Genomic DNA, 25,716 nt, shown 5'->3' with positions numbered 1-25,716 from the left:
CTCACCAATGCTGAGTACAGGGGAACAGGCATTTCCCTACTCCTGCTGGTCACGCTATTACTGATACAAGCCATAAAGCCACTGGCTTTCTTGCCTGTCAGTTAGAACCCCCAGGTTCCTTTCTACTGGACAGATTTCCAGCTATGCTTTGCCAAATCTGTAGCATTGCATAAGGCTGTTGTGACCCAAGCACAGGACCTGGCATTTGGCCTCATTGTGACCCAAGCGCAGGACTTGGCACTTGGCCTCATTGAAGCACATACCACTTCCCTTGTCCCACTGATTTGTCTGTAGAGCCTCCTTGCCTTCAAGCAGATCAACAGTCCCACCTAACTTGGTGTCGTCTGCAAATTTGCTAATGGTGCATTCTAACTTCTCATCAAGGTCATTGATAAAGATGTTAACCAGAACTGATCCTAATACTGAGCCCTAAGGAGCACCACTGGATTTAATGCCATTGACCACTACTCTTCAGGCCTGGCTGTCATAGAATCATAGAATCAACCAGGTTGGAAGAGACCTCCAAGATCATCCAGTCCAACCTATCACCCAGCTCTAACCAATCAACTAGACCATGGCACTAAGTGCCTCATCCAGTCTTCTCTTGAAGACCCCCAGGGACGGTGCCTCCACCACCTCCCTGGGCAGCCCATTCCAATGGGAAATCACTCTCTCTGTGAAGAACTTCTTCCTAATATCCAGCCTATACCTACCCTGGCACAACTTGAGACTGTGTCCAGCCTGTGTTCTGTCCAGGAGAGCATATGCTCATCCAAGCCATGACCAGACAGTTTTTTCATGAAAAAAACATAGGAAAGAAATGTAGGAAACGGTGTCAAAGTCTGTACTGAAGGAAGTCAGTAGTGTTCCTAGCTATTAAGCACCTTATTAGCTCTTTATACTCCATCTTTTTCTAATGAGATATGATTTGAAACCTGGTCATGTAAGGTATTGGTAGTTTGGTTTGGGGGGGATTTTCTTCTTCTTCTATTTTTGCATACTTCTGTGAAAACAGTATTGGAGGCAGGAAGCAGATACTTCCATTTACAAAGCAAATTAATTTGTGTGCAATTATGAATAGTCTTCATATGTGCACATGTATTATTAATTTTGTTGTATTCTAATTTTATTAGGTCTGATAGTCACAGATTTTGTGGATACAGATAAAGTTATCATGTACCAGTGTATTTATTTAGCTTTAGCTACTGTGGTGTTAACAGGCCTTCAGCAGTAGGTCCTCTACTCTTAATAGTATTCAAGATTTTAGAAAGAACATTAACTGAATTAATGACACCAGGAAATAAAATACAACAGAGATTTACCACAGGTAATTTGAACTGAACTTCCTGGCATTTGGTTCATCTGATAAAATAGGTGGTTGTTACCAAATAACTGACATGTGTAAGAAAAGATACAGTATGGATATCATCTGCATAGCATTCAACATTGAAGTGTGTGGGAAATTACTAGTGTAAACATCATGATTAAATATACATATAAATTAGAGTAGGGAATGTGCTCCTCTGACAAAGGCAGAGCTATTGAAATGGATAATTAGTGCCATTTCACAGATGCTGGTCTATAGACTTGCTTTATTTCACGAGTTAATTTAGCCTGAAGAACAAGAATATGACAATAAAACTTGGAGTCTTAGAAAACGTTTTAGCTTTGTTGTTACACAGATGATGTGCAATTGCATTGGGATCATTTAATTTCATTGACCTGATGCCAAAGAAGGAAATTTTATGTATTATTTATTTCTGCAACTTTTGTGTATACCAAATTTAGATTAGAATCCTGAATAAGAAATTAATAATAATTGTCACAAATGTTAAACTAATTTTTGAGATCTTTTTACTAATACGGTAGAAGATAGGCACAGGTTGACTTGGTATCACAGTATCACCAAGGTTGGAAGAGACCTCATAGATTGTCAAGTCCAACCCTTTACTACAGAGCTCAAGGCTAGACCATAGCACCAAGTGCCACGTCCAGTCCTGCCTTGAACAGCTCCAGGGACAGCGACTCCACCACCTCCCCGGGCAGCCCATTCCAGTGTCCAATGACTCTCTCAGTGAAGAACTTTCTCCTCACCTCAAGCCTAAATTTCCCCTGGCATAGCTTGAGGCTGTGTCCTCTTGTTCTGGTGCTGGCCACCTGAGAGAAGAGAGCAACCTCCTCCTGGCTACAACCTCCCCTCAGGTAGTTGTAGACAGCAATAAGGTCTCCCCTGAGCCTCCTCTTCTCCAGGCTAAACAATCCCAGCTCCCTCAGCCTCTCCTTGTAGGGCTGTGCTCGAGGCCTCTCACCAGCCTCGTTGCCCTTGGTATTCAATACCAATTTATTCTGCTACTGAATTAAATGGCATTGCATGTGGCAGTGAATAATAAATTTACAGTCTGCCTCTGAATTTAATTCCACAATTGTGTCAAGATGTTTTTTTAACTTGAAAACTATGACCTTCCTTACACTAAATCTGGGCTTTCTTTTAAGTTAATGGAAGATAGAGAATTAATGTATGTCTGTTAATGTGAATTCTGAGTACTATTATTTATGAAGTGGTATATTGAAATGTTTATAAATGGCTTTTCTATAAAAAAAAAAGTTGCAAGGTATGACTGTTAAAATTTCTTGGATAGGTACTCTTACTGAAACAAAAATATTCAGGTTTAGTTATGATTCAGCCAGTTGAATGTAAGCATGTTGAAAGCTACTTTCCCAAAGGAAAAAGAAGAAAACACATTTAATAGCATTAGGTAGAAAAGTATTAAGCCAAAAGAAGACAGTAATGTATCAAGATGATAGAAAATTGAAATTAAGAGGTTGGAATGATGTTTAGCTTTTGTTACTTACAAAAAGTGGAAGAAGTGCTTAAAGAATAGTAAAACACTCACTCATGAAATTATGGGCAAAATCCAGGTGCAGTAATAAAGGAAATGAAGGCAGAGTGAATCTACTCTAATTGATAAAGAGGTCCTTCACGGGTTTTTTTCTTTTTTCTCAATGGTATTACTTAATGAAACAGATTTTCAGTCAAATTTGGTGCAAATAGATGAAAATAACTTCTACTGCATTTGTAATGATGCCGATTTTAGACGGAAGACTGATTCTCAGAGTACCCATGGATATGGCTGTCTTTCTCCACCAACACAAAACACTTGTCTGAAATACATCATGAATTTTGGAAGTATTTTTAATCTCTAAGTTTGCAGAAATCAAGTATTATAGAAAGGACATGGAGTTACCTATTTGTTTGCTTTCCCTTGAACAGATCTGTTATTATATTTTTCTTTGTTTTTTTTGAGGGGGTGGTGTGAGGAATAAAAATAGAGGTTTCTGGTGGGCATGCCAGAATCAGACAGGATGAGTATGTAAACTGCTTTATTGATGAATATGTTTCAGGAATTTTTGTGAGCTTAAATATGTCTACTAAAACAGCTGTGTTGTATATGAGATGCTTGAGCGTGTCCAGAGAAGGATGACGAGGCTGGAGAGAGGCCTTGAGCACAGCCCTACGAGGAGAGGCTGAGGGAGCTGGGATTGGTTAGCCTGGAGAAGAGGAGGCTCTGGGGAGACCTTATTGCTGTCTACAACTACCTGAGGGGTGGTTGTGGCCAGGAGGAGGTTGCTCTCTTCTCTCAGGTGGCCAGCACCAGAACGAGAGGACACAGCCTCAAGCTGCACCAGGGGAGATTTAGGCTTGAGGTGAGGAGAAAGTTCTTCACTGAGAGAGTCATTGGACACTGGAATGGGCTGCCCGGGGAGGTGGTGGAGTCGCTGTCCCTGGAGCTGTTCAAGGCAAGGTTGGATGTGGCACTTGGTGCCATGGTCTAGCCTTGAGCTCTGTGGTAAAGGGTTGGACTTGACAATCTATGAGGTCTCTTCCAACCTTGGTGATACTGTGATATGTGTTTTCCCTCTTCCTTCACTAAAGCATTTGTGAAGATACAGGGTATTGTAGACTTTTGGATCCTCATTACAAATTTCTGTAGAAGTGTTAACGTCACAGTCCTACCTGTGGTAATAAACTGGTTGTTTGTGTGATAAAAATCTATCAAATACAGGTCAGTTAGCAGAGATTCATGAGAGAGAATAGTGAATGAAGGAAAATGCAGTATACATTTTTAGAATTGTTTATGGGGGTATCAGAAGTATCACAGCTGTCTGGTGATGTGTCAAGATGGGCTGCAGTATATAGTGCAGTTAGAGTAGCTGATTAAAAGGAAAAGCAACATTAAGCTGTGACAATCTTCTTTTGTTTGGTAATGCTTAAAGCCTTTAAAAATATTACAAGTGTGGCAGTTTTGTCTTAACTTTTTAATTAGCAGTATGTAGTTTTAAATAGATAAAACATATTAGAGACTTTAACCTTCTCTATAGAAGTATGTATTTTTCTTCTGCATGAAAGCTTGCTTACACTCTTGAAATGAGTACAGAGCTCAAACGTTATAGATTCAGGAACATAGCTCTTCCAAGGAAATCTTTCTTGAATGTGTTGAAATGTATAGAAGACAGATATGATGTGGTATAGCAGTGAGGCATAAAGTATGCGCAGTTCTTTTGTTGCAGGAGAATGTACTGCCACTTCAGAGAACACACAGGTAGTCAACAAGGAAATGTTTAGCAAAGTAAGACCTGATGTATTTGTCAAGGCCAAATCCATTCCTTTTGTGTAAAGTGATGTTAGACTGTAGTGATGTGAGAAGAGTGAATGCATTGGTCTGATGTACAGACCAGTCACTGATTTAACTTAGCTCAAAGATAAAATATTCTCCAAACACTGTCTTACATAAAGTCCCACATGATGCAGGCCATATACTGCACCACTTCTCAGTGTCTATGCTCAATCACACTTAAGGGAGCTGGCGTTGTTCTGCCTGGAGAAGACTCCAAGGAGACCTAAGAACAGCCTTCCAGTACCTGAAGGAGGCCTAAAAGAAGACTGGAAAGGGTCTGTTTATAAAGGCCTATAGTGACAGGATTAGGGACATTAGGAGGAAGTTTTTTATTGTGAAGGTAGTGCAGGTTGCCCAGGGAGGTAGTTGAGACCCCATCCTTGGAGATATTCAGGGTCAGGTTCAACAGGGCTCTGGGCAATCTGATGTAATGCAGGGTGTCCCTGCTCACTGCAGGGGAGTGTGCTAGATTACTTTGGAGGTCCTTCCAACCCAAATGGCTGTTACATTTATAGACTTGTTCTGATGTAGATTATACTGCTAAGTAAGGCTCAAGAAGGTAATGATTCTAGACCTGAGCTGAGACAGATTTGGTAAGTGATATCTGAAGAAGGACATCCATGTATTTTAATTTCAGGGGATAATTTTCTTAATGCTCAGTCAGGATTATTTGTTGTTCATTTGCTGGTGAAAATGCAGAGGAACATGTTATATTAAAGTGGATTCAAGGAGTGGTCAAGATTTTGACAAAATCTCATCTTCCAGAATCTATAGAGGTTCAAAGTGCAGGGTCAGTGCAGTACATTTGAGGAATTCCCTGTTGCTTAAACTGAGAAAATAGATAAACAGTGAAAATTAAAATATTGTGGTTTTTTTTTCTATTATGAAGTATTATGTTTAATACTGAAGTACATATACTCTTTTGAATATTACTTTACCCCGTAGTTTTATCCTTCCACTGTTTCCTTCTCTCTTTCTTTCTTGTTTTGTAATGTATTACCTCATATTGTCATTATATGGTGACACAGTCCTTTCTGTGGCAGCAAGAAATATCACCAAATATTTTAAGGTTATCTTGTATTGGACAGTGAAAGGGAACATTAGGTAGAGAAAATTCTTTTTTAAGCATATATGAGAAAAGGTAGCTGAAGGATTTCAAAGGAATTCTCCATAATACTTGTTTTTGATAATGAGCTTCAAAATGCATGAAGTTGAAATAGAATTACTATTCATATAACAATTTTTTTTTCTTAACAGTGTTCTTGCCCTTTAAGTGATGTTTGGGTTTTTTTAATGTGATGGGGGAAGGAGGAGGGAGGACTTCTAAGTTATTTTAAACTTTGCCGAAATCAACCTGCATTCAGAGTCTTAGAGGAATGGAGATAAACCCAAATCATTTGGAAATCTTACCTTGTGGTTTTGGTTTGTTTTTTTTCTAAGTGGAAAACTGGAAATATCACCCTAACTAGTATTTTATGCAACTGTTCTTGTTTGCCATTATCTTTTTATGCACTCATAAAAATATGGCTGCCATTGTGAAAAAGGAAAGGTAAGAAATGGAATCAAACTATTACAAAGATGTGTTAAGACTCTTTGATTTTAGTTGTTTTTCTTCTTAATGACATATTTTATTGCTTATCTGAAACTTATGTAGAGATTTATAGTTTAGAAAGCATGCTGTGCCCTTCAGAAAGTAAATTGCTGAATTTGTAGTGCACACTAATAGTAAGAGACTAAGTATGTTAGTTTTTACTCATGATTTACCTACACCTGCTGGAAACTAAATCAAAATTATCAGAAGTCATCCAGGGAATGGGGATTTACTATATATCAAATATATATTGAATAATTAGAATCTATTAGTTAAGATTTTCTTCCTCTTTGAATGATGATATTTTTATTTAAACCCTCCTGAAGAGCTGATGTTCTAAGAACTAATGGGTTTTGAGTTGTTTGGTTGGGTTTTTTTTATTAGTTTAAATGTTGACATAGGAGTGTAAATAGTAGGTTGTATCTTAACAGTGCTTTAATACTACATAATAAAGAGAATCTTATAAACATCTCCAGAGCTTTGTCAGGACTCCTTGACACATGAAAGGTGTTGTGATGCTTTCAGGTTACTTAATTCATCCATACCAAATCAGTGCAACTGATTTACAACTATTAAAAATAATCAAACAAAACCACTTTCACTTGTGGTACTTTCAGGCTTGTGTCATGAATTTATTATTTAGTGAGAAGTATATAACAAAAACATGCTATTGGTCGCTCAGTCTTCATGAAGTAGAAGTAATTTTCCCAGAAAACTAATATCTGGTAAGATGGCTGTTTAATTAAATAATACGCTGTTTTACTGGAAATGAAACTGAACCAAGGACTCTGTGGTCCTCCCACTGATTGCCATAGTCAAAGTCTTTTTTAGCTTAAAATACAGATGAATCATGTTGGGAATTTGAGCAGAAATAAAACTTTCTATCTAAGATTTTTAATGTCATCAAGCTCTTGAAATTAAAGTATTTGAAATCTTGATACTGCTGTATTATACATTCAGGTGTCTTTTAAAAATAGAGCTAATGTTGTGGTTTTGTCTAGAATTTGTCAGGCTGTATTAGATTGATGTGTTAAAAGCTTTTGTATCCTTTCAGCTGACATGCTGTTCAAAAGTTGTTGGGGTTTTTTTTTCCTAAAGTGAGTGCTAATGATGCTTTATATTTGGAGAATTTCAAATTAAATTCTATTTCACTACAAAGATATTTTCACTTTGAGAAGAGCTTTGGTTACCAGTAAAACTAGCTCTTAATGTTGACTGTATACAACAACATAGTTTTAATTACTGAATGGACATTACAAGGGAATTCTTGAAAAAAGGAAAACAAGCTGGTATTTCTATAAAAAAAACATGAAATTAACTAAGTGGGTAACTCATCTGTTATCCTTGTTTTCCTTCTATGGTTTAAATATGATAAATTGATAGTTTCTAATCAATTGAATGAACATATTACTCTGTTTAGCATCTTCAAGGTAGCAGCTGGCTGTATCTGAAATTCAGCTTTTGTTTCCTTTACTCTCTTGATTAAGTCTCCTTGGTTTTGGTTTTACAAAATGGGAACTGTGGCTGGTATTTTGAAATGCTTTACAGATTTTGTAGTTATAAATATTTTTTAAGTATTTTTGCCTTTTGAGTCAAATAAGGTAAGCAAATTAAGTGTATAATTGATATAGTGTCAGTGATTAGAACAATAAGGTGCAAAGTGTGTTTTTCCAAATAAAAATGTCGCTCTAATTTATCAAAATTCTGCTTTTAATAATGGGCACTCAACATTTGATCTTATTTATTGTGGGCAAAGAGAGTCAGAGTACTTTTCCTGTCTGGATATATTACATCTTTGGGATAAGGTTGTAACTGTTTTGGGCATGATTTGCATACTTTTGCCTATTTTATAAAACACTCCAGCTGCAGGTTATTAAGCACTGTTATCAAGCATTGCTGCTTTAAAAGTTATTTTCTTGCTGGACGGATGCAGTATCTGAGTCATAGGAATAATATGTGTGTTCCTGGTTATATAAAAATAACAATCCCTAACCCCAATCCCATTACTTTGTGTTAAGAATTGCTGTGACTTTCAAGGAGGTTAAGGTTTAGTATATTTCTCTTATCTACATCTTGAGGTGGGACAATGTCAAGGAGGTAGTGTCACGGATAGTCACTCATACAGTTTGCAAATAACACAAAAGGTGAATTTTGGTTCATTTCTTAGGGAAGGCACAGTGAGTTTATTTTCATTTTTAATTCTGTAGGTTACCATACAGTAAAAAAAAAACAAAACTGGTCTTTCTGTTACAAAAAGACCTTCTGAAATATGCTGACAGTGAAAATCTAATGTTGCAGAAAAGTGAAATTAAACTCGGCAAATAGGAAAAACTTATAGAATCCGCAAAAAAAAGATTATAAGATTTTGGGTGAGAACCTTGAAACAGTTCTGAAAAGCAAATCCAGCTTTTCATTTTGGCTTTTTTCTTATATTCTGAAAGATCTTTAGAACCCTATTTTCACAGTGGAAAATGTTGGAGCTAGGGCTTAAACCTTTGCTTTTAGGCTCAGGAGTTTTATTTACTGCCGTTGTGTTTTGTCTTGTGCAACCTGAAAACAAAAGGGAAGATAAATTTAGCCATTATTTAAGATTGCTAAAGGATATAAAGATTTTACATTAATAATATGAATTTTCAAGGTTGGGCATCCATTCTGAGACTAGTTTTCTGCATGAGCAGATCAATTAATATTTTAACCTATGACCTCTTACAGGTCAAATACAGTGAAGAACATTTACTCTTGGCTTGGTAAGGCTATTCCTGACACCACTGAGAATTCATTCCTAACCTAGGAGATGATGCCCTAGCTATTAACAATTTCTGTTTGTCAGTATGCTTCATATCTCATAAAGATAATATTGAATATTTTATCAGCTTTGCAGACTTCATTTCTTTCCTAGCACTTTGTTAAGGCTAAAGATATGTAACTAATCTGTAAGTAAGAGTATTAGGTGTGTAGGATATACAATGTGTTCTTCATTTACAGTGGCATGTTTGTGTGATTCTGACTAATTTTCCTGCTTCTTTACAAAATGTTAATTGAATATCTCTACCTGTAGAAATTACATAGTGTTGGGAGAACTGGCTGAGCAATTCTCTAATAAGCATAACTAATTTACAGCTCCTGTCTACCTCATAATAAGATTTACAATGTCTGCGTGTAACTGAATTTTATAATACATTTATTATACTGCTCATACTGGATATTAATTTCCCTGTGTAATCTCCATTCTGAGACTAATGTCCTCCTACCTTTTTACCCAATGAAAACAGCAGTATTAAGTCTGATTTTTGTTCTGGTCAGTCTCTAGGAATTAGACTGATCAGAAATAAAATGTCAAGTGTCAGTTTGAAATTGCTTACTGTTCTCTGCACAAGAGAAGAGCAAAGCTCTGGTGTTGATATTCAGTTTGCTAAATTGAGGGGGGGAAATCAGTTTATGCTTATATCTCTTGTGCATGAGAAACAATGTTTAAATTAAATATTTAATATAATCCCCTTCAGTATTATTTTTCATTTAAAGTATAGGAGATTTTTTTCCCCTCAAACCTATGTATTAAATGTTTTCCTCTGAAAAACTTACTGGAATTGTTACACTGCAGATTTTTGTACGTGGTTGTGTGGCAAGAATAAGCAGTTGCTGTATTTAGGTATCACAATTTTCACAATAGGGGGTTAGATACCAAGCAAAAGTGTTTGCCAGCAAAGCTGCTAAGTCTCATTTGTATATCATCAGTTTCTATGGGACAGTACCACAGGATTGTCCCACCAACGAAAACTCAGCCTAACTACAGTTGAGAAAATTAGGAATAAGAGTTACTATTATGGCTTTCTTAGTAATTGCCAAGTTGCTGTTCCTTGCACCTTCCCTTAAAGCATGTGTGAGGAGATGGGATGTTATATAGCAGTTAGTTGCATTCTATAGTGGTTCCTAAGGAACTTCTACAAATTTGGGGAAGTTGTGTGCTTTTCAAAGAGATGCACTGACCTCTGTGTGTGTGTGCGCATGCTTCTTTGAGGTATGCATTTTCTTAGAGGTTCTTTAGGTCTTACTGATACATGGAGCCACCTAGTAGAAGCATTCTTACAGCATTTATCAAGGCCTGGATCCCACAGACCTATAATGCTTTCGTGTGCTTTACTCTTCTGATAGTTTATTAAAATGCCCAAGCTGCTAAGAGATGCCTTTTTTTCAGAGACTGGTAGAGAAACTTAATTTTAGGACCAGCATCTTTCAGCTTCCTGTCTTGTCTGCTGTCCTTTGCTGCAGATGTTGCAAATAGATTATTTTTCAGACAGCCCAATTAGGAAACACACTTATAAGCTCCAAAGAAGTAGTCAAATACCAAATGTCATCAGCTAGAAAAGCTTTCTGGATTGCAGCAAGAGACCTCCTTACCTCCTTCAGTAGGCCAAATTACTTCAAATAATTTGTACTAACTGCTTTTAAAAAAATTGATACCCTTAATCTTTGACCCTTGCTTAGCTTTTAGGTCCAAGATTGGTTCTGTGTATTTTTGCATTAAAATATGCAGCTGCCTTTCAGATACAGCTAAAAGGAAATTTGCTGATGTGCATAAATATGGTTGAGATGATAAACATAAAAAAAAAACCCAAAACAGAAAAGCCTAAGATATTAAGGTAGAGAACTCACTGAATGAAGTGACATTCAATTTCCTGCATTGCCATTTACGTATGCCATACCATAATTTTTATGTAGCTGCTATGCCCGTAAATGTATCAACATAATTTTCTACAACGAGAAATGACAAATTATCTTTTCAAGCTTGCACTCGGCGAACAAAAACAAATTAAGTTTCAATTTCTTTCTGTGTACTCCTGGGAGATTTTATTCATCATCAGAAAGGAAATGTTTCTCTATTCAGGAGAGAATTGTAACAATTATGTATCGTATGCAATGACAAAACAGAATGTTCTGCTCTGTTTTCTGTTTAAAATGTCAGCTCTTCCAAAGACCTCACTTGAAGAACATTTCTTACTATGTTTTGTTTTGTCTAACGCTGATTTGTTGGTTGCTGTTGTTTTTTCTTTAATAAGATTTCTAATCAAAACTATGGGAGAAAAAGGCATTGGTCAGTTAGCTTCTGTATCTTTGTGCTACAGAGAGAGATGTGATTACAGCTCTCACATACAAATGCAATATAATCATGAGTTTGTGGGTCAGACTGCAGGTTCTAGTTCTGTAGAGCCACTTAACATCACTGCAGACAAAAGGCTAAACTTTTCCTTCTGTTTCTCTCACATCCATCTGCACTGCTTGCTCCTTCTCATGTTTCATGTCTGCTCTTCATTGGACCCTTCTGTAAATATTTACTCACTGTTAGCCACATAGGACTACAGTATCACAGTATCACAGTATCACCAAGGTTGGAAGAGACCTCACAGATCATCAAGTCCAACCCTTTACCACAGTGCCCAAGGCTAGACCATGGCACCAAGTGCCACATCCAACCTTGCCTTGAACTGCCCCAGGGACGACGACTCCACCACCTCCCCAGGCAGCCCATTCCAGTGCCCAATGACTCTCTCAGTGAAGAACTTTCACTACCTGTGGTTTTTGCCAGTATACTCTGTTCTCATGGTGATTGACTAAAGTGACCCTTATGAAGGTCCATGCTCCATGCCTTTAAGCACATGCAATCTATGATGTGATCTGACCACATCTGGTGGAGCTGGAATACTCGGTCCTAGAGCCATTTCAGCTGGAGCTGTACTGTTTTCTGTGGGACATGAGGTAATTCCACAGTTATGAGTACTCAGACTAGCTTAATTAAAGCTGGCTTCTTTACTCTTTAAGTAAACTTCTTGAAAGAGGCTAGTGCAGAGCCACAAAGATGATTAAGGGAACATAGAATCATAGAATCAACCAGGTTGGAAGAGACCTCGAAGATCATCCAGTCCAACCTATCCCCCAGCCCTATCCAGTCATCTAGACCATGGCTCTAAGTGCCTCATCCAGTTTTTTCTTGAACATCTCCAGGGATGGTGACTCCACCACCTCCCTGGGCAGCCCATTCCAATGGCAAATCACTCTCTCTATGAAGGACTTCCTCCTAGCATCCAGAGGGATCTGTGTCTCTTTACCTTGGAGAAGAGTCTTGAGGGGTGACCTCAATATAAATACATGAAGGGGGAGCATCGGGAGGACAGAGCCAGGCTCTTCTCAGTGATGTCTGATGATAGCACAAGGGGCAATGGGTGCAAGCTGGAGCGTAGGAGGTTCTGCATAAACATAAAGCATTTTCACTCTGAGAGTGACAGAGCACTGGAGCAGGCTCCCCAGAGAGGTTGTGGAATCTCCTTCACTGAAGACATTCAAAACCCACCTGGATGTGTTTTTGTGTGACCTGCTCTGGGTGGTCGTGCTCTGGGTGGTCGTGCTCTGGTAGGGCAGTTGGACTAGATGATCTTTTGAGGTCCCTTCCAACCCCTAACCTTCTGTGATTCACTGCACTGTAAATGTACTATTAGTCTGTTGTTGTAAATTTTTGCTGGCTTCTCAGAGTCTTGTGAAGTTTGAAGTTTTTATTCACTACTATTGTAGATTAGATTTTCTGAATAATAGAACTAAAAAAATCTGTTCTCAGGATATATTTCTACTGGGAACATTTTTTTATCTGCATTCTGGCACTAGTTGGCAGTGTTATTGTTGAATGAGTAATCAACACATGAGTGATTCTCACACCAACAGCAGGTTGCTGAATGCAAAGGCAAATAGTTAACATGAATTTATTCCTATCACCTTGTCTGGACCTTTGTGTGGTATATGTTAGATCATATTTACCCTCTCACAGATGACAGAATTCTGTACAAACTGTGATAAAAAAGAGCAGCTACACCTACTCAAAGAGAAGCTTGAAATTGTTGTGATCAATGCACTTCACTGTAGTAACAAACCCAAGTATAAGATAGGGACTTTCTTTGAAGTGCTGCAGTTTATCTCTACTGGTATTTTTCATCTAGAGGACATTCTGCTTCTTGCATGCTTTCAAATTCACATTCATGCAGACTTGTAAAAGAAAAAGCAGTTACTTAACAGGCTAGCTTAGAGGTGATGTCAATGTGGTTTCTAATAACTATTTACTAATTGGATTTACAGCATCTTCAGCTAGCACACTTAGGAAACAATGAAAGTATCCTTTTTAAACCCTTGCAGGGACCGAAATAGTGAGTGAGATGAGATTTAAAGCAAATGTGTGCTGACTCACATACTTTTTTAAAAGTTGAACCCTAAAGAACCATCAAGTGCTGGTTACTGTTGCAAGTTGCTGTTTTCTGTCTATACAGTAAACCGGGGAGACAGTGATCAAAGGGCTCTTTTCCAGCATAATGTGTGCTGTTCAGCCTTTTGTTCAATTACTTGAGCCAATTACTTATTTGTGTATTTCATTCCCTAACTGCAATTTACTAAGCAGATGGTTGCAAAAAGCCAGTGAAGCAGGCTGTTTCCTATAGGAAGGATGCAGAGTGACTTTTCATAAGGGCATCTAGCAATAGGACAAGAGGAAATGATTTTAAACTGAGGAACAGTAGGTTTAGATTGGATCTTAGGAAGAAGTTTTTCAGTATGAGGGTGGCAAGACTCTGGAATAGGTTCCCCAAGGAGGCTGTGGATGCCTTCTTCCTGGGGTCGTTCAAAGCTGGAGTGACATGGCCTTGAGCAGCCAAGTCTAATTCAGAGATGTGCCTGCCCATGATAGAGAGGTTGGAGTAGATGATCTCTGAGGTCCCTTCCAGCCTACATAATTCTATGAATCTGTTCACCTCAACATGTCAGTTATGACTTTTGTTCTCTTTGAGTTTCTTGAGTGTCAAAATAATCTCTAAATTCAGTGGCTGTCAATTGTCTTTATTTTAGGGGCTTGAATTTTATTTTTCCTTTATAGGAAAGTCTGTATAGTTATAATTGGAAAGAGACTTCTGTGACTCTAGTCAAGCCATGCCAGCCTAAAGATAGTGTAGAAGGTGAGTTGGAATCTTTATGTTTTGATAGATATTTCAGTAAATAGTAGCCTGAAAGCAAGCACTGCAAAGTACTTCAAGTGTTTCTTTTAAATAGCAAGTGCATATATGTTAAGTTCTCTTTGGCATATGTACATGATAGTAGGCAAAATGAAGTTTTAAACTCCTTTCTCTGGTACCGAAATTCAAATAATAACTACTACATTTAATAGTGCTAAGAATTTTGTTTGTCATAAAGCAAGTTCATCTTGCACTTTAAAATGTTCCTAAGTTTTTATCTTTGAGTAGAAGATGTAGCCCAAAAGCTACAACTGGAAGAATTCCACAGTTAATGTTTGAAGTTTGGATTTTGCATAGAGTGAAAGTGTTGAAGTGCAGTTACAGGACAGTGCTCAGTAGCTCATGGAAGAGGAAGGCATAGGCAGTACAATTTTTTCCCTGCTATATTCTGTCAAATTTTCAGCCTTAATTTAAGCATGTTAAATGGAGGGGGGAAAAGTGATATTGACATTGTAGGGTTCTGGTTTGTTTAATCACTGTCATCTTTATTAAGGTTGTTCTGATGACACTTGCTATAATTTTGCACAGGACATAAACAGTGTAACAAAATAAGAGCGACACACAATTATTAGGTTGGTTTGGGTTTTCTTTTTTGTCTTGTTTAAATCATTGACATAAGGAGAGATTCAATCAGTGCCTATTTGACCTGTTTTTAATCTTCACAGCAACCTTCTTGTTACTGCAGATTTATGAATGTAGTTTTGATAAGTAGATATTTAATTTGTAATCATGATATTACAACATCCTGAAAGTCCAGGCAGTGTTCAAAACAGCCAGTCATGATTTTCATTGAAAGTAATTGATATTTACTGTGTCCTATTTAAATTTGCATGGCAGAAGCCATGTCTTTCAGATAAACTTTTGCTTTGCTAGGTCAGTTCTCCATGTTTACATTCAGATTTTTTTTTTTTCACTGTACCATTCTTGACATCAGTAGTTCTTGTTTTTGGACAAGGATTTCTGTAATTATAAGTTTATTGCAAGATATATATATAAAAATAATTTTTTAAGACATCATTTGCTCCAAGCATAAAGGTAATTTAGCTTATAGTTGGTTTTTGTGCCAGTTGAGTCATGGTTTAACAAAGGCTTCAGATAAGAGAAGCTGTGGTGGAGTCATCCTACAGCAGATGACTCAAAGTCCGTAGTGTAAGGACGCCTTCTCACACAGGAGAGTTAATACTTCCTGATGAGGAAAAATGGCTCCTTAGGATCAGGACAGGCTGACTGATTAATGAGGCTGTGAAATACAGGTGGTCTGATGTTTCCCTGGAGACGTATAAATGCATGTAGAGTTGAGCAGATAACATCTTCTATAACTCTACAGTTATTCATCAATTTCCCAGTGCTTCTGCGAGTTAATAGCTTTGTGCTGCTGATCTAGCAGTGCTGGTTTTTTTATGTACCACCTCACTAGATTCTAGAGGAGACCTTTGATTCTGTTCTGGGTAGAATTCAGCTTGTTCATTTGTACAGCAAAAAAATACCTGGGACACCACCTCTGAATTTATGACAGTGACAGCTGTTAAGAGATGTTTGTAGCTCTAGATGACCAACCTCCATAAAGATTTACATTGCTATTCTGAACATTTGGCATTCCTTACAGTGTTCAATAGACATACTGAAGTTCTGTGCTGTTGTCATTCATAATATCTTCTGTGTGGATTTCAGTGCACTTTAAGCATCACATCAACTCTGGGAAAGTAGGGAAGTATTTTCTTTAGGTGTTTTTCAAGGAAGCACAGAACATTTCCCAGAGAGATACTAAGACAAGTGACTGGGCCTGGAATAGAACTAAAAAGTCTTGTGTAAGCATTAGAAAATATATTCTCACTCTTTTGATAAATGTCTCTATTTTAAAAACGCATAAGCAGCACGTTGGAAGCTATAAATTTTTGTGTGGTAATCTTGTTGTGTAGTTTTCTGCATGTATTTAATCTCGTATTCAGACAAACTATTTCAACACAAGCATTATGTGGACTGTGGGAAGGGTTATAGCCACTCAATGACATATTTTGTGTTCTTAAACTGTGTGGGTGAAATGTACATATTTCCAGTCTTGTCCTTCTCAATTCAGCGTAAGGCAAGCACTGTGATAGGTCAGGTAAAATGTTAAGTGCAAAGGGCATATAGAACTGATGAGGAAAATTAGGACAGTTTCTTGGAACAATGAAAAGTTGGAAGAGGTTTTTCTAGTTGAAGCATGGGAGAGAATTCACTTCTGCGTCTGCATCAAATAGACATCAGAGTGAAAAGGAAATATTAACGAGGAATAACAAAATGAAACATAGGAAGAATTATTGGAGGAAGTAAATTAGAAGAGAGATTTATATACATAGAGTCTGATAGTCCAGACGTCACGGTTAAAACAAAAGGAAGCTTTTTATTTTTACTCAGTGCAATGCTCCAATTGTAGAAATTCACTGTTGCAAAACGTTCTGGAATCCAGAACAACAGGTTCAATGAAGAAATAGTCAAGTTCGTGGACCTCAGATAGGTTATGTATTGTTCGGATGCAGTTTGTAAGACTTTTCTCAGATGCACATTGTTGGAAGCTGCTATGGGAATAAATGACAGCCTTTTTCCCCCATTCTCCTGGATTAACATCTACTTGTGCTTACTGTCCAAAGCACGAGGCAGGCTATGTGATTTTAGACCTGACCCAGTATGACATCACTAATTCCTTCAAGTCATGAGCATGAGTACGATTTGATGAGAAAATTATCTGAGAATCTTCAGTTACAGCTCTCTGTTGTCCCTCTTGCCCCTCAAATGATTGCATTTCCTTTCTGTAGATTCTTTTTCTTTTCCCAAAAGCAATTAGTGTCTTTGCATATGAGGAGGTACAGATTAGTAACTAGAACTGGAAATGCGAACATTTTTAAGTTGTGCTGCAAAATGTCAAACCTGGCTAAGCCTCAGGGAACGTAAGAACACAGTACATTCAGTTTCCTGCATAGTGATAGGTTTCTTAGGGAGTCTGAACAGTGTTTTCTTCTCTCTCAGCTTCAGATACCTTTTTTTTCTGTTACCTGTTATGATTGTGGGTGCTGCTTTGGGCTAATGCAAACAAATGCACTACTATAGATTTAAGAATATGCTTTGAAGTTTCACAGCAAAAATAAAACTATCTTTAAAAAGTATTGAAAGAATGAATTTTAAAAAGTCATGTGAAGTGTATTCTTTTGGAATCTTGATGATGTAATTTATTAAAGACTACAGTAACTAATAAATTGGTAGAATTTATAAAGGCACTGAATATGGCAAAAAAGAATCCCTCTGAGTTTGGAGATCTTTCTACAGGTGGATGAGAAAACGTTTGAGTTGGATACAGGTAAACAACTGTTTCAGTCTTGGCAGTGATGAGCCCTGCATTGATTGCAGTGGTGGCAACTGAAATGTAATCCCTAAGGAGAGAGGAATATGCTCAACGTTAATGAAACAGTTTGCCAAGAACTATGGTCACTATTAAAAATCTTTTTGTGTCTAGCAGAAACTACAAAATAAAAAATGCAGTGACCACTGAATTTGGCTGTGGAAACTACTCAATGAAAACAAGTCAGTTCCTCAGTGTGCCAGCTAATGATGTATCTTTAACTGTACTTCATTAGTTTAGTCACCAATTTTACTTGTGAATTGTCAGGAAATTGACCAATCACTACTGATAATGTGCATTAAATTATTTAATGACCTGCTAGTGTAAACTTGCATGAGCCTGTCAGCTGCTGTTGAAATCTATGGTTTCCATCTGACTTGTCTTTAGCTAGAGGAAACATAGCTAGGTTGGCATCAGAGATTTGTGCTCGCTTTCCCCTCTGTCATTAACGCTCCAGACCCATAAATCATTATTTGTGCTTTTCTTCTGGAACAAGTTACAACAATTTTTGATACCTTACTGATTGCTTCTCAGATCCGTACAAGCAGCTGTCAGGAAGGTTGTATATAATTCACAGAATTATATTTGCAGAAAAGAAAACAGTGGGACAAGGGGCATTGTGTACAAACTAGAGCAAAAGAGGTTTCACTTGACCTTAAGGAAGGTGACAGAGCCCCTAGACCAGACTGCCCAGAATGGTTGTGGAGCCTTCTTCTCTAGAGGCATTCAAAACCCACTTGGACTCGTTCCTGTGCAACTAGATGTAGGTGAATTTGCATTAGCAGAGGAGTTGGACTAGATGATGTCCAGAGGTTCCATCAAACCCCTACCATTATGTGATTTTATTAACTGTCTTGCAACTTATCTTCATTAAAGCCGTGAATGCAGTGGGGATGAAACTAGCAGAGTAGAAATATTCTATATCTTGGAGATACTGTATTTTGCATTCAAGCCAAACAGTACAACCTTTAATTTCAGAGATTTTTAAAGTCTTGCTTAGGATTCTGAAATGCTCATAATTTATGTCCTTTCTTCTACATTAACAAAAATTAAGATTTTAAGAAATAACAATTTTTCTGGAATTCTTTTAATATTATAACATGTTTATGCAGAAATTCCCTCAGTGGCTTACATGCATGACAAGTACTGTTTCAATTAGATTACTTTGAAGCAAGTCCCAGTACTGTTTTATGTCTCTATTGCTTTAGTGCCAGGATGAATTTTTGTTCCTACTGTGATTGTACAAAGTCCAGCCTCATTGAAACGTCTTTTAGTACTGAATGTTTCTGAACCATGATTGTTGTCTTGGTGAAGCCATTCACCAGAATCATGCTAACACAGATACAGGGTGAAATTGCAGTTGCTTTGTCTCGACCAGCCACACATATATCTATTCTGAAACACTTTGCTTCAAACTGGTTCAGTTAGAAACTGCTTAATCCCCTCCTCCTCGTAGGAGTTTCCTATCAGATTCGTTGCATGAAGGGAAAAACGTGTGTTATAATACATGATTAAACTCTGCTATGTAGACATGTGCAAGATAAGTAATTTCTAGCTGAAGGAAACTAGTTTATTCAGCTGCTTAAAAATTCCATCAGACTTGGTGGAAACTTGCTGGCTGCCTTGTGTATCTACAGGAATGCTGCAGCTTTGTGGGAAACATATCCAAATAATGATTGAAAGGCATGGGATGCATATTTGAAGTGAGAAAGATAGGAAATAGTTGAAGTAAATTCACTGCAATTTTTGATCAAAACAGATCTAAGGGTGAATTATGTCTAATGAAGTGATTTCTCAGGAGTTTGACTTATGGTTGTGTAATGTAAAACCTACATTTCGAGGGTCACAAACTTTGAGGAAGCAAAAATAGTTTTGCTAACATATAACTGAAAGCTCTAACTTGTGTTTTGGAGAGGACCCATTCTTAGCTTGGTGATACAAAAAATATGTTGACACCTTTCTCCAAATGGCCATTCTTTAAGTAACCTGATGTTTTTTGTTTGAATGCCTCAAAGTAGCAGTATTTTCTGTGTGATATGACTTGCTGCATAGTTTCCTGTGTGACCTGCAGCTGCTTCAGAAGGTTGAGTAACTGCTAGCACCTCACACGTAATTTGGGTGGTTTACCACATATTAGCTGTGTATGCAGAACTGAAAAGAAGTGCAAATGTCAAATTCAGAGTAATCTGAACTACATTTCAGGATTTTTGACTGTGTAACTCTGTATGTGGATGTAAGAATTGATTTTTGTGTGCAGCCCAGTATTTGTGTGTTTACCTTTGCTAAAACAAGTTGTGAATTAACAGGTACCAAACGTAAGTTCTGAGTGGTGAACATACAAACCTAGTATTGATCCAATTTGTTAACTTTTTCTGGCACTTCAGTCTTCACCGAGAATCTGAAGCAGAATGTGGTCTATCACTGCCTTCAGTTTCTTAAAATAGGAAGTCATGCAGCATTTAAAGTCTAGTATCCACTTAGCAGTGAACAGCCTTCATTCATTGTTGTTGCTGAAATAAATCTCTTGTTTTTAATTCAAATTCTTCTGAAGTTTCTTATTCCAGAGCATATGAAGTCAATGTCCTATTTCACAGCTTTGTTACTACCAGCAGAACTGCTTTTTAATAATCTAGAGTTACTTATTGGCACATTAGTGGTTCAGCTGGGATGCATAAGAAAATACAGCTCAGATTTACTCATTCCAATCAATAAATACCTGCTCCTAAATCTATTTTCTGATACTTTTCACCAGCAGTGAAAATTAAAACTGAGGGATGGGTATGAAAAAAAGATTTGTGGATAACTGCATACCTTTTTTCCTCGCTTACACAACTGTTACAGCGTAATATAAAATCATCATCTCCAGGTTAATGTTTGCACTATTTTGCAACATACTATATTGCTTCAGTGTCAAAACATAATGATTCTTATGGAATACTTTAAATCATAACCTGAATATTTCTTGAAAGTTTGATCAGATAAGGCTATGCTACTGTATTATAGCCGCAGGGACACTTAATTGGTGTTCACTGACATGTCACTAAATGTGGTACAAACTTTGGATGATTTGAAGTTCAACCACTGTAAATCTATTATCTTTGCAAAACCACCTAAGATATGATTCCTAATTTTAGGGACAGTATCTTGGACTTACTGTTATGTTTCAGTTATTTAATACTCCTAAAAATGGATTGTTTTTTTTTAACTGATTTTTTTTAAACTAATTTTAGTTTATGGCTTATTAAAGGTGTACAGCCTTCATATCAAGCTAAAAATAATAAAATGAATATATTGATTAATTATTTTTTAAAGATACTTTTCTTGTTGTCTTTTCCTCATTTATTATTCATCATTTGGTAAGAGCTGTAATGCCTGTGGTTACTTCTGTAATGCTTTCTCGCTAATGCTGATTCTTCTGGACAGTCTATACACTGATTTGTTCTGTGCCCTATGAGAATATGTTGCTTTGAAAGAAGCAAGAACTCGGTGGCTGTGTTAGGCCTTGAAAAAAGATAATAGCAGGATTGTTCACAAATGTAGGAAGTCAAGCCACTGTGCAGTTTCCTTTAGGAAAGAAAGTTATGATTAGAGAAATGAAGAGACTGTTCACAGGACACACAAAAGCAGCCTCCACTAGGGCCAGTGACCATCTTTGCTGTATTACAGAGGCAGCACTTTCTCCATCTTAAATTTACTGTAATATTAGTTTCTGGCACTAAATATATATGTTTGAGCAAGAGCTTAAATATGGTGAGTGTTTTACTAATTGTAAAACCAATCAGTGGAATTTTCCAGATAAACTAAACAAATTATATTGTCATTATAATTTGCAATGTTTAAAAGAATGATCCAATATGCTGTGTTGTTGAAACTTTTTGCACAGCTGTTTAGTATGTAGTGCTTTGATTTTTCTTGGGTCTGGTTTAGCTTTAAAGGAAACATGCTATTATAGATAGAGTGCTAAATGGGATCATCACTTTAAATGGAGAACCATGGTCCTTAAATATATTGTCATAAAGGACAACTCTGCAGAGTAGGTATATGTCAGTTAAATAACACCACTTCAACACCAACCTGCCCTTCTGGAGATGGAGTTTTACAAAGCATCCTGCAGAACAGCTAATTTAGGCAGTGCTACAATTAAGTAAATACATTCTATCTATCCATAATTTCAGATGCAGAACTTTCTTTTTAGAGACTGCCAGCAAAAATTATCTCCATTTACTTTATGCTTCTGAAAGGCCTTAAAAAGAACCTTGTAATAACAATCATGTCTGTACAATAGAATCTCATAATCTTGCATCAGAATTAAGGTAAATCGACGTGCAGAATAAGAATCTCTTTTTAGTCAGATGGAATATAGAGTGAAATCTTTCATTCCCATACTTTTCTCATAGACATTTTCCTTCCTCATACTTTTTTTTTTTTTGAAAGCTAGTGTTACAATACTGCTTTTTAGCAACTCTGTTACAATACTGGAATATACCCAAGGAAAATACACAGGGCATCTGCTTCCCAAAGTCAAATACCTGCACTAACTAATGTTGATGGCAGCACATTTAGCTACAGTAATTTATTTGGCAGTTAATTCACTGTACTGAAAGCATACTACAGAATAATCCAGAAAAACTTGAATATGCCAAAAGAAAATAAAGAAACAAACTTTCTATTAATTTTAAGCAAGCATTTGAAAAAAAACTTCATGGAAACTAGGAATTAAAAACAACAAGGCAATTTCTCTGCTTTTGAAAGATATAACTAAAATTTTGTGTATGTTAAGATTACTTTTAGAGGACTGGTGCCTGAAAATAACTCTCAAGCTGCATGCAGTCAGAATTGGAAAATGAGTTATGAGAAAAGAGTTTATGGATTAGGGCACTCACTTGGAGACTTCATAACAGGAGAAAGGAGGAAGAACAGTGATAGATTAGAGAAATAAAGGGAAGAATCTGAATTCCTGTTGATGGAATATTTTAGGTAGTTTTTATTGTAAAGCATTTAAGCTAATCTTTTGAAGTGTGCAGTTATCAGTAGTCTTTATTTCTTAAGGAAGTATACATGAACACTTTTAGTTCACTGTTTTGTACTTGATTGCTGAGGGAATTAGCAGCCAGAACTAAGTCCTATGAGATTGTCAAGGCAGTTTCCTAATCTCATAACTCTCCTACTTGCAAGCAAACTGGGACATACCTTGATTCAGAGTTGTCTCTGGCTTAGTTAAAGCAGTGCTTTTGTCATGCAAAACTCGTCAGTGAACTTTTGATAGTTAAAACAGTCATAAGCCTGCAGCATGTGTATTTGTTTTTCCTCCTTTCTCTGGGGTTATAAATTTAGAGTTTCCCCAAATTCTGAATCTGATCCACTTAATAAAAAGCATAAGTTTAAGCATAATATTATCTAAATTAATTAAAATATAAAAGTAGCTCATGGCATATCCCACAAAACTTAAACAGCTTAATTTATATTGTGATGTTACATACGTGCACTTAAATGCCAGTGTGTACAATGGGCATGAATGAATACGAGATACTAGGATCTTATGGTGGAAAGACTGTATAAAAAAAACCCTGATCTGTTTGTTACAGTGCACTGGCTATTTTCATTATAAAAATTGTTCAGTTTTAGTGTGAGGTGGTAATTATTTTGATAACAGTCAAAATTGACTGCACTCGTTTCCTTAGGGCTTGTTACTTGGTTGCTAAAAAACGTAACCTAGCGTCATATATAGTGGCATGGCTTTGATCTGCTTCCATTTTAATCAGTTTTCAGAATTCGTGTCTTTGATTCCCCCCCCCCCCCACCATTGAATTCCATAAATACACCAAAGGATTGCTTTAAGCATAGACAAGTTTTTCTGTGAATGTGAATCTTTTTACCTTCCCTTGTCAGGCTGTCTTTCCATGGCTGTTTTTCCATTGTCACAACAGCCCATGCGTGGAAGTAATCATACCACTGACACATTTAATCAATTAGTTTAATCAAGTGAAAAGGAATGTTGTGAAATCTGTAAAACAAAACCTTACTGATCATTTTATGCAATAGTTTTTCTGTCAGCCACAAGACAGGAAGTTGAATTTACATGTTCTGTTTTTCATTTTACAGAGCTGCTAGAGAAGACCCTCAAAAGAGAAGAAGAAGTGGGAGCTCTCCAGGTATAGTTTGTATTCCATTAACTAGCTACACTTTTTGTCATCCTTAAAACTACTAAATTGTTTTACAGCATTCTGATTGTATTTTGTTGTATCCTAAATGCAGCTGTTGGAAATGTATGCAAACAAGTACAGAGCTGATAGCTAGAAATACTTAGTGCTGAGTTTCTGCCCACCAATTTAATTGCATATTAGGAAAGAGTGAAGTAGACAACATTCTTCTGTGAGTCTATAAATCTAGTCCATCACTGAAAAAACCCCACTGCTTTTATGTCACACTGTGTACTGAAGTTGCTCTCTTGGCTTCACTGAAACTGTATGTGAGCAGGGGCAGTGCAAATCCTCATTTAGAACTGAAGAAATGCTCTATATTCTACTTCACTAACTGGATTATGTTTTCTGGATTGTGTTGCTTTCTTCTGTATCTCCCAATAAAAACAAAAGTGAGAGATTTTAAGTAAGATTTTCATTCTCTGAAAAATTTAATGTCCATAATCATCTTCCTGAGAAAGAAGGGAGATGAGTCAGTGTATACCAGGATTTGATAAAACATAGTAAATTCTCAATGTGTGGCCTCTAGCAGTAAACCTGCTTGTGCTAAGCACTTTAATTTGTGCTTAGAAATTAAGATTTACCCTAGGCTCAGCTTTGGAATAGTTTTTAAGCATTACAGTCAAAGAATACATCTTCCTTTGAAATAAAAATGGCTGGGAAAGCAAAATTAAGCTGATGTGTCTAAATTGTGTTGTTCAGGAGCTGGTTAGGAAGGATAGTGTATGTATTCTTCAGAAAAGAGAAGAAAAAGAACAACATTTTAACAACAAATGACAGCAAACAATACCCAACATGAATAATAATAAAAAAGCTTTGATATGCTAGAAAGAGCATATCAATAAAGCACTGTTTTAGAAGTGTGCTTCTATACACTGAAAGAATGAATGAAGATAAGGCTGTTAAGGAAATCTAAATTCTGCATTAACCTGAGTTTTGACCATAGGAGTTCGTTTGAAGATAAACCTTCTCCTGTCATGTAATGAACAGAAGGTATTTTGAAGGCTAAAGGTATCAAAGAGTTAGTGTAGAAACAGTTTGATCCAGTACAAGGAGACAAGTTGCAAGACCCAAAAGTTACACAACACACCGATCCAGCTGTTTCCTGTTCAAACAAAAATCTTGGCCTAGCTTTCTGGCAGCTCAAGTTCAACAAAGCTGAGAGCTTGTCTGTGCAAGCAGTTTACACAGGTGCATATCTAATTACATCAATGTAAAAAGATCTCCTTTCATGTGAAGCAACTCTGCATCTGCTTTCATGTGAAGCTCAATAGTTGACAAATTGTTCTAATTATGTTACTTCTGATTGAATAAGGATTAATTTTATACTGCGGAAGGTTGCATCATAACAGAGCCCTGTGTGTGTATGTGTCCTTGCCAGTATTTCTGATGGTCTGTCAAGTTTCTGATCAAATCTCTTTAGACCCTTCCGTCGCTGGCGGTTCTGGTCAAGTGTGTGACTTGTGCTGCTCTGACTGCACAATATTCTGGTATTCAAATGCTTGTCAGCAGGGATTTTTTTCACTTCTTCAGATGCCTGGGCTTTACTTTTACACTCAAGTACTCAGCAAAAACAGCCAGTGTGTTTCAAAATTTTCCCAGCTTGGGATCCTCTGTTTGAGTGATATTGTATTCAAAACTTGCTGTGCCTGAATACGTACAAGAGGTTCTTGACTGCAAGAACCTCTTTCCAGTTCAGTTGAGTTTAATGTCTGTATTATTGCTAGTTACTTCTTAAGTTTTCTAGACTCTGTTTATCCTATGTGTAATGTTTTCATGACTGTTGCAAATAACCCATTCTTATAAAAAACTACCAGGTGCAAGTAGTTGT

At 36.9% G+C, this 25,716-nt stretch overlaps 1 protein-coding gene across 6 annotated transcripts in view; it reads left to right on the top strand.

Annotated features, from left to right (window-relative positions):
• CEP128 (centrosomal protein 128) overlaps nt 1-25,716 on the top strand; it is a 127,977-nt gene that overhangs the window by 61,319 nt on the left and 40,942 nt on the right. For all 6 annotated transcript variants that reach the window (XM_064151091.1, XM_064151080.1, XM_064151100.1 and 3 more), the window contains exon 19: nt 23,788-23,837. In XM_064151091.1, coding sequence (XP_064007161.1) covers nt 23,788-23,837 — 50 coding nt within the window. The remainder of the gene's footprint in view (nt 1-23,787; nt 23,838-25,716) is intronic.

The sequence above is a fragment of the Pogoniulus pusillus genome, chromosome 1 (assembly GCF_015220805.1).
Source record: "Pogoniulus pusillus isolate bPogPus1 chromosome 1, bPogPus1.pri, whole genome shotgun sequence".
Lineage (NCBI taxonomy): Eukaryota > Metazoa > Chordata > Aves > Piciformes > Lybiidae > Pogoniulus > Pogoniulus pusillus.
The sequence above is the reverse complement of the archived record's forward strand: the minus strand, read 5'-3'. Positions and strand labels throughout refer to the sequence as shown.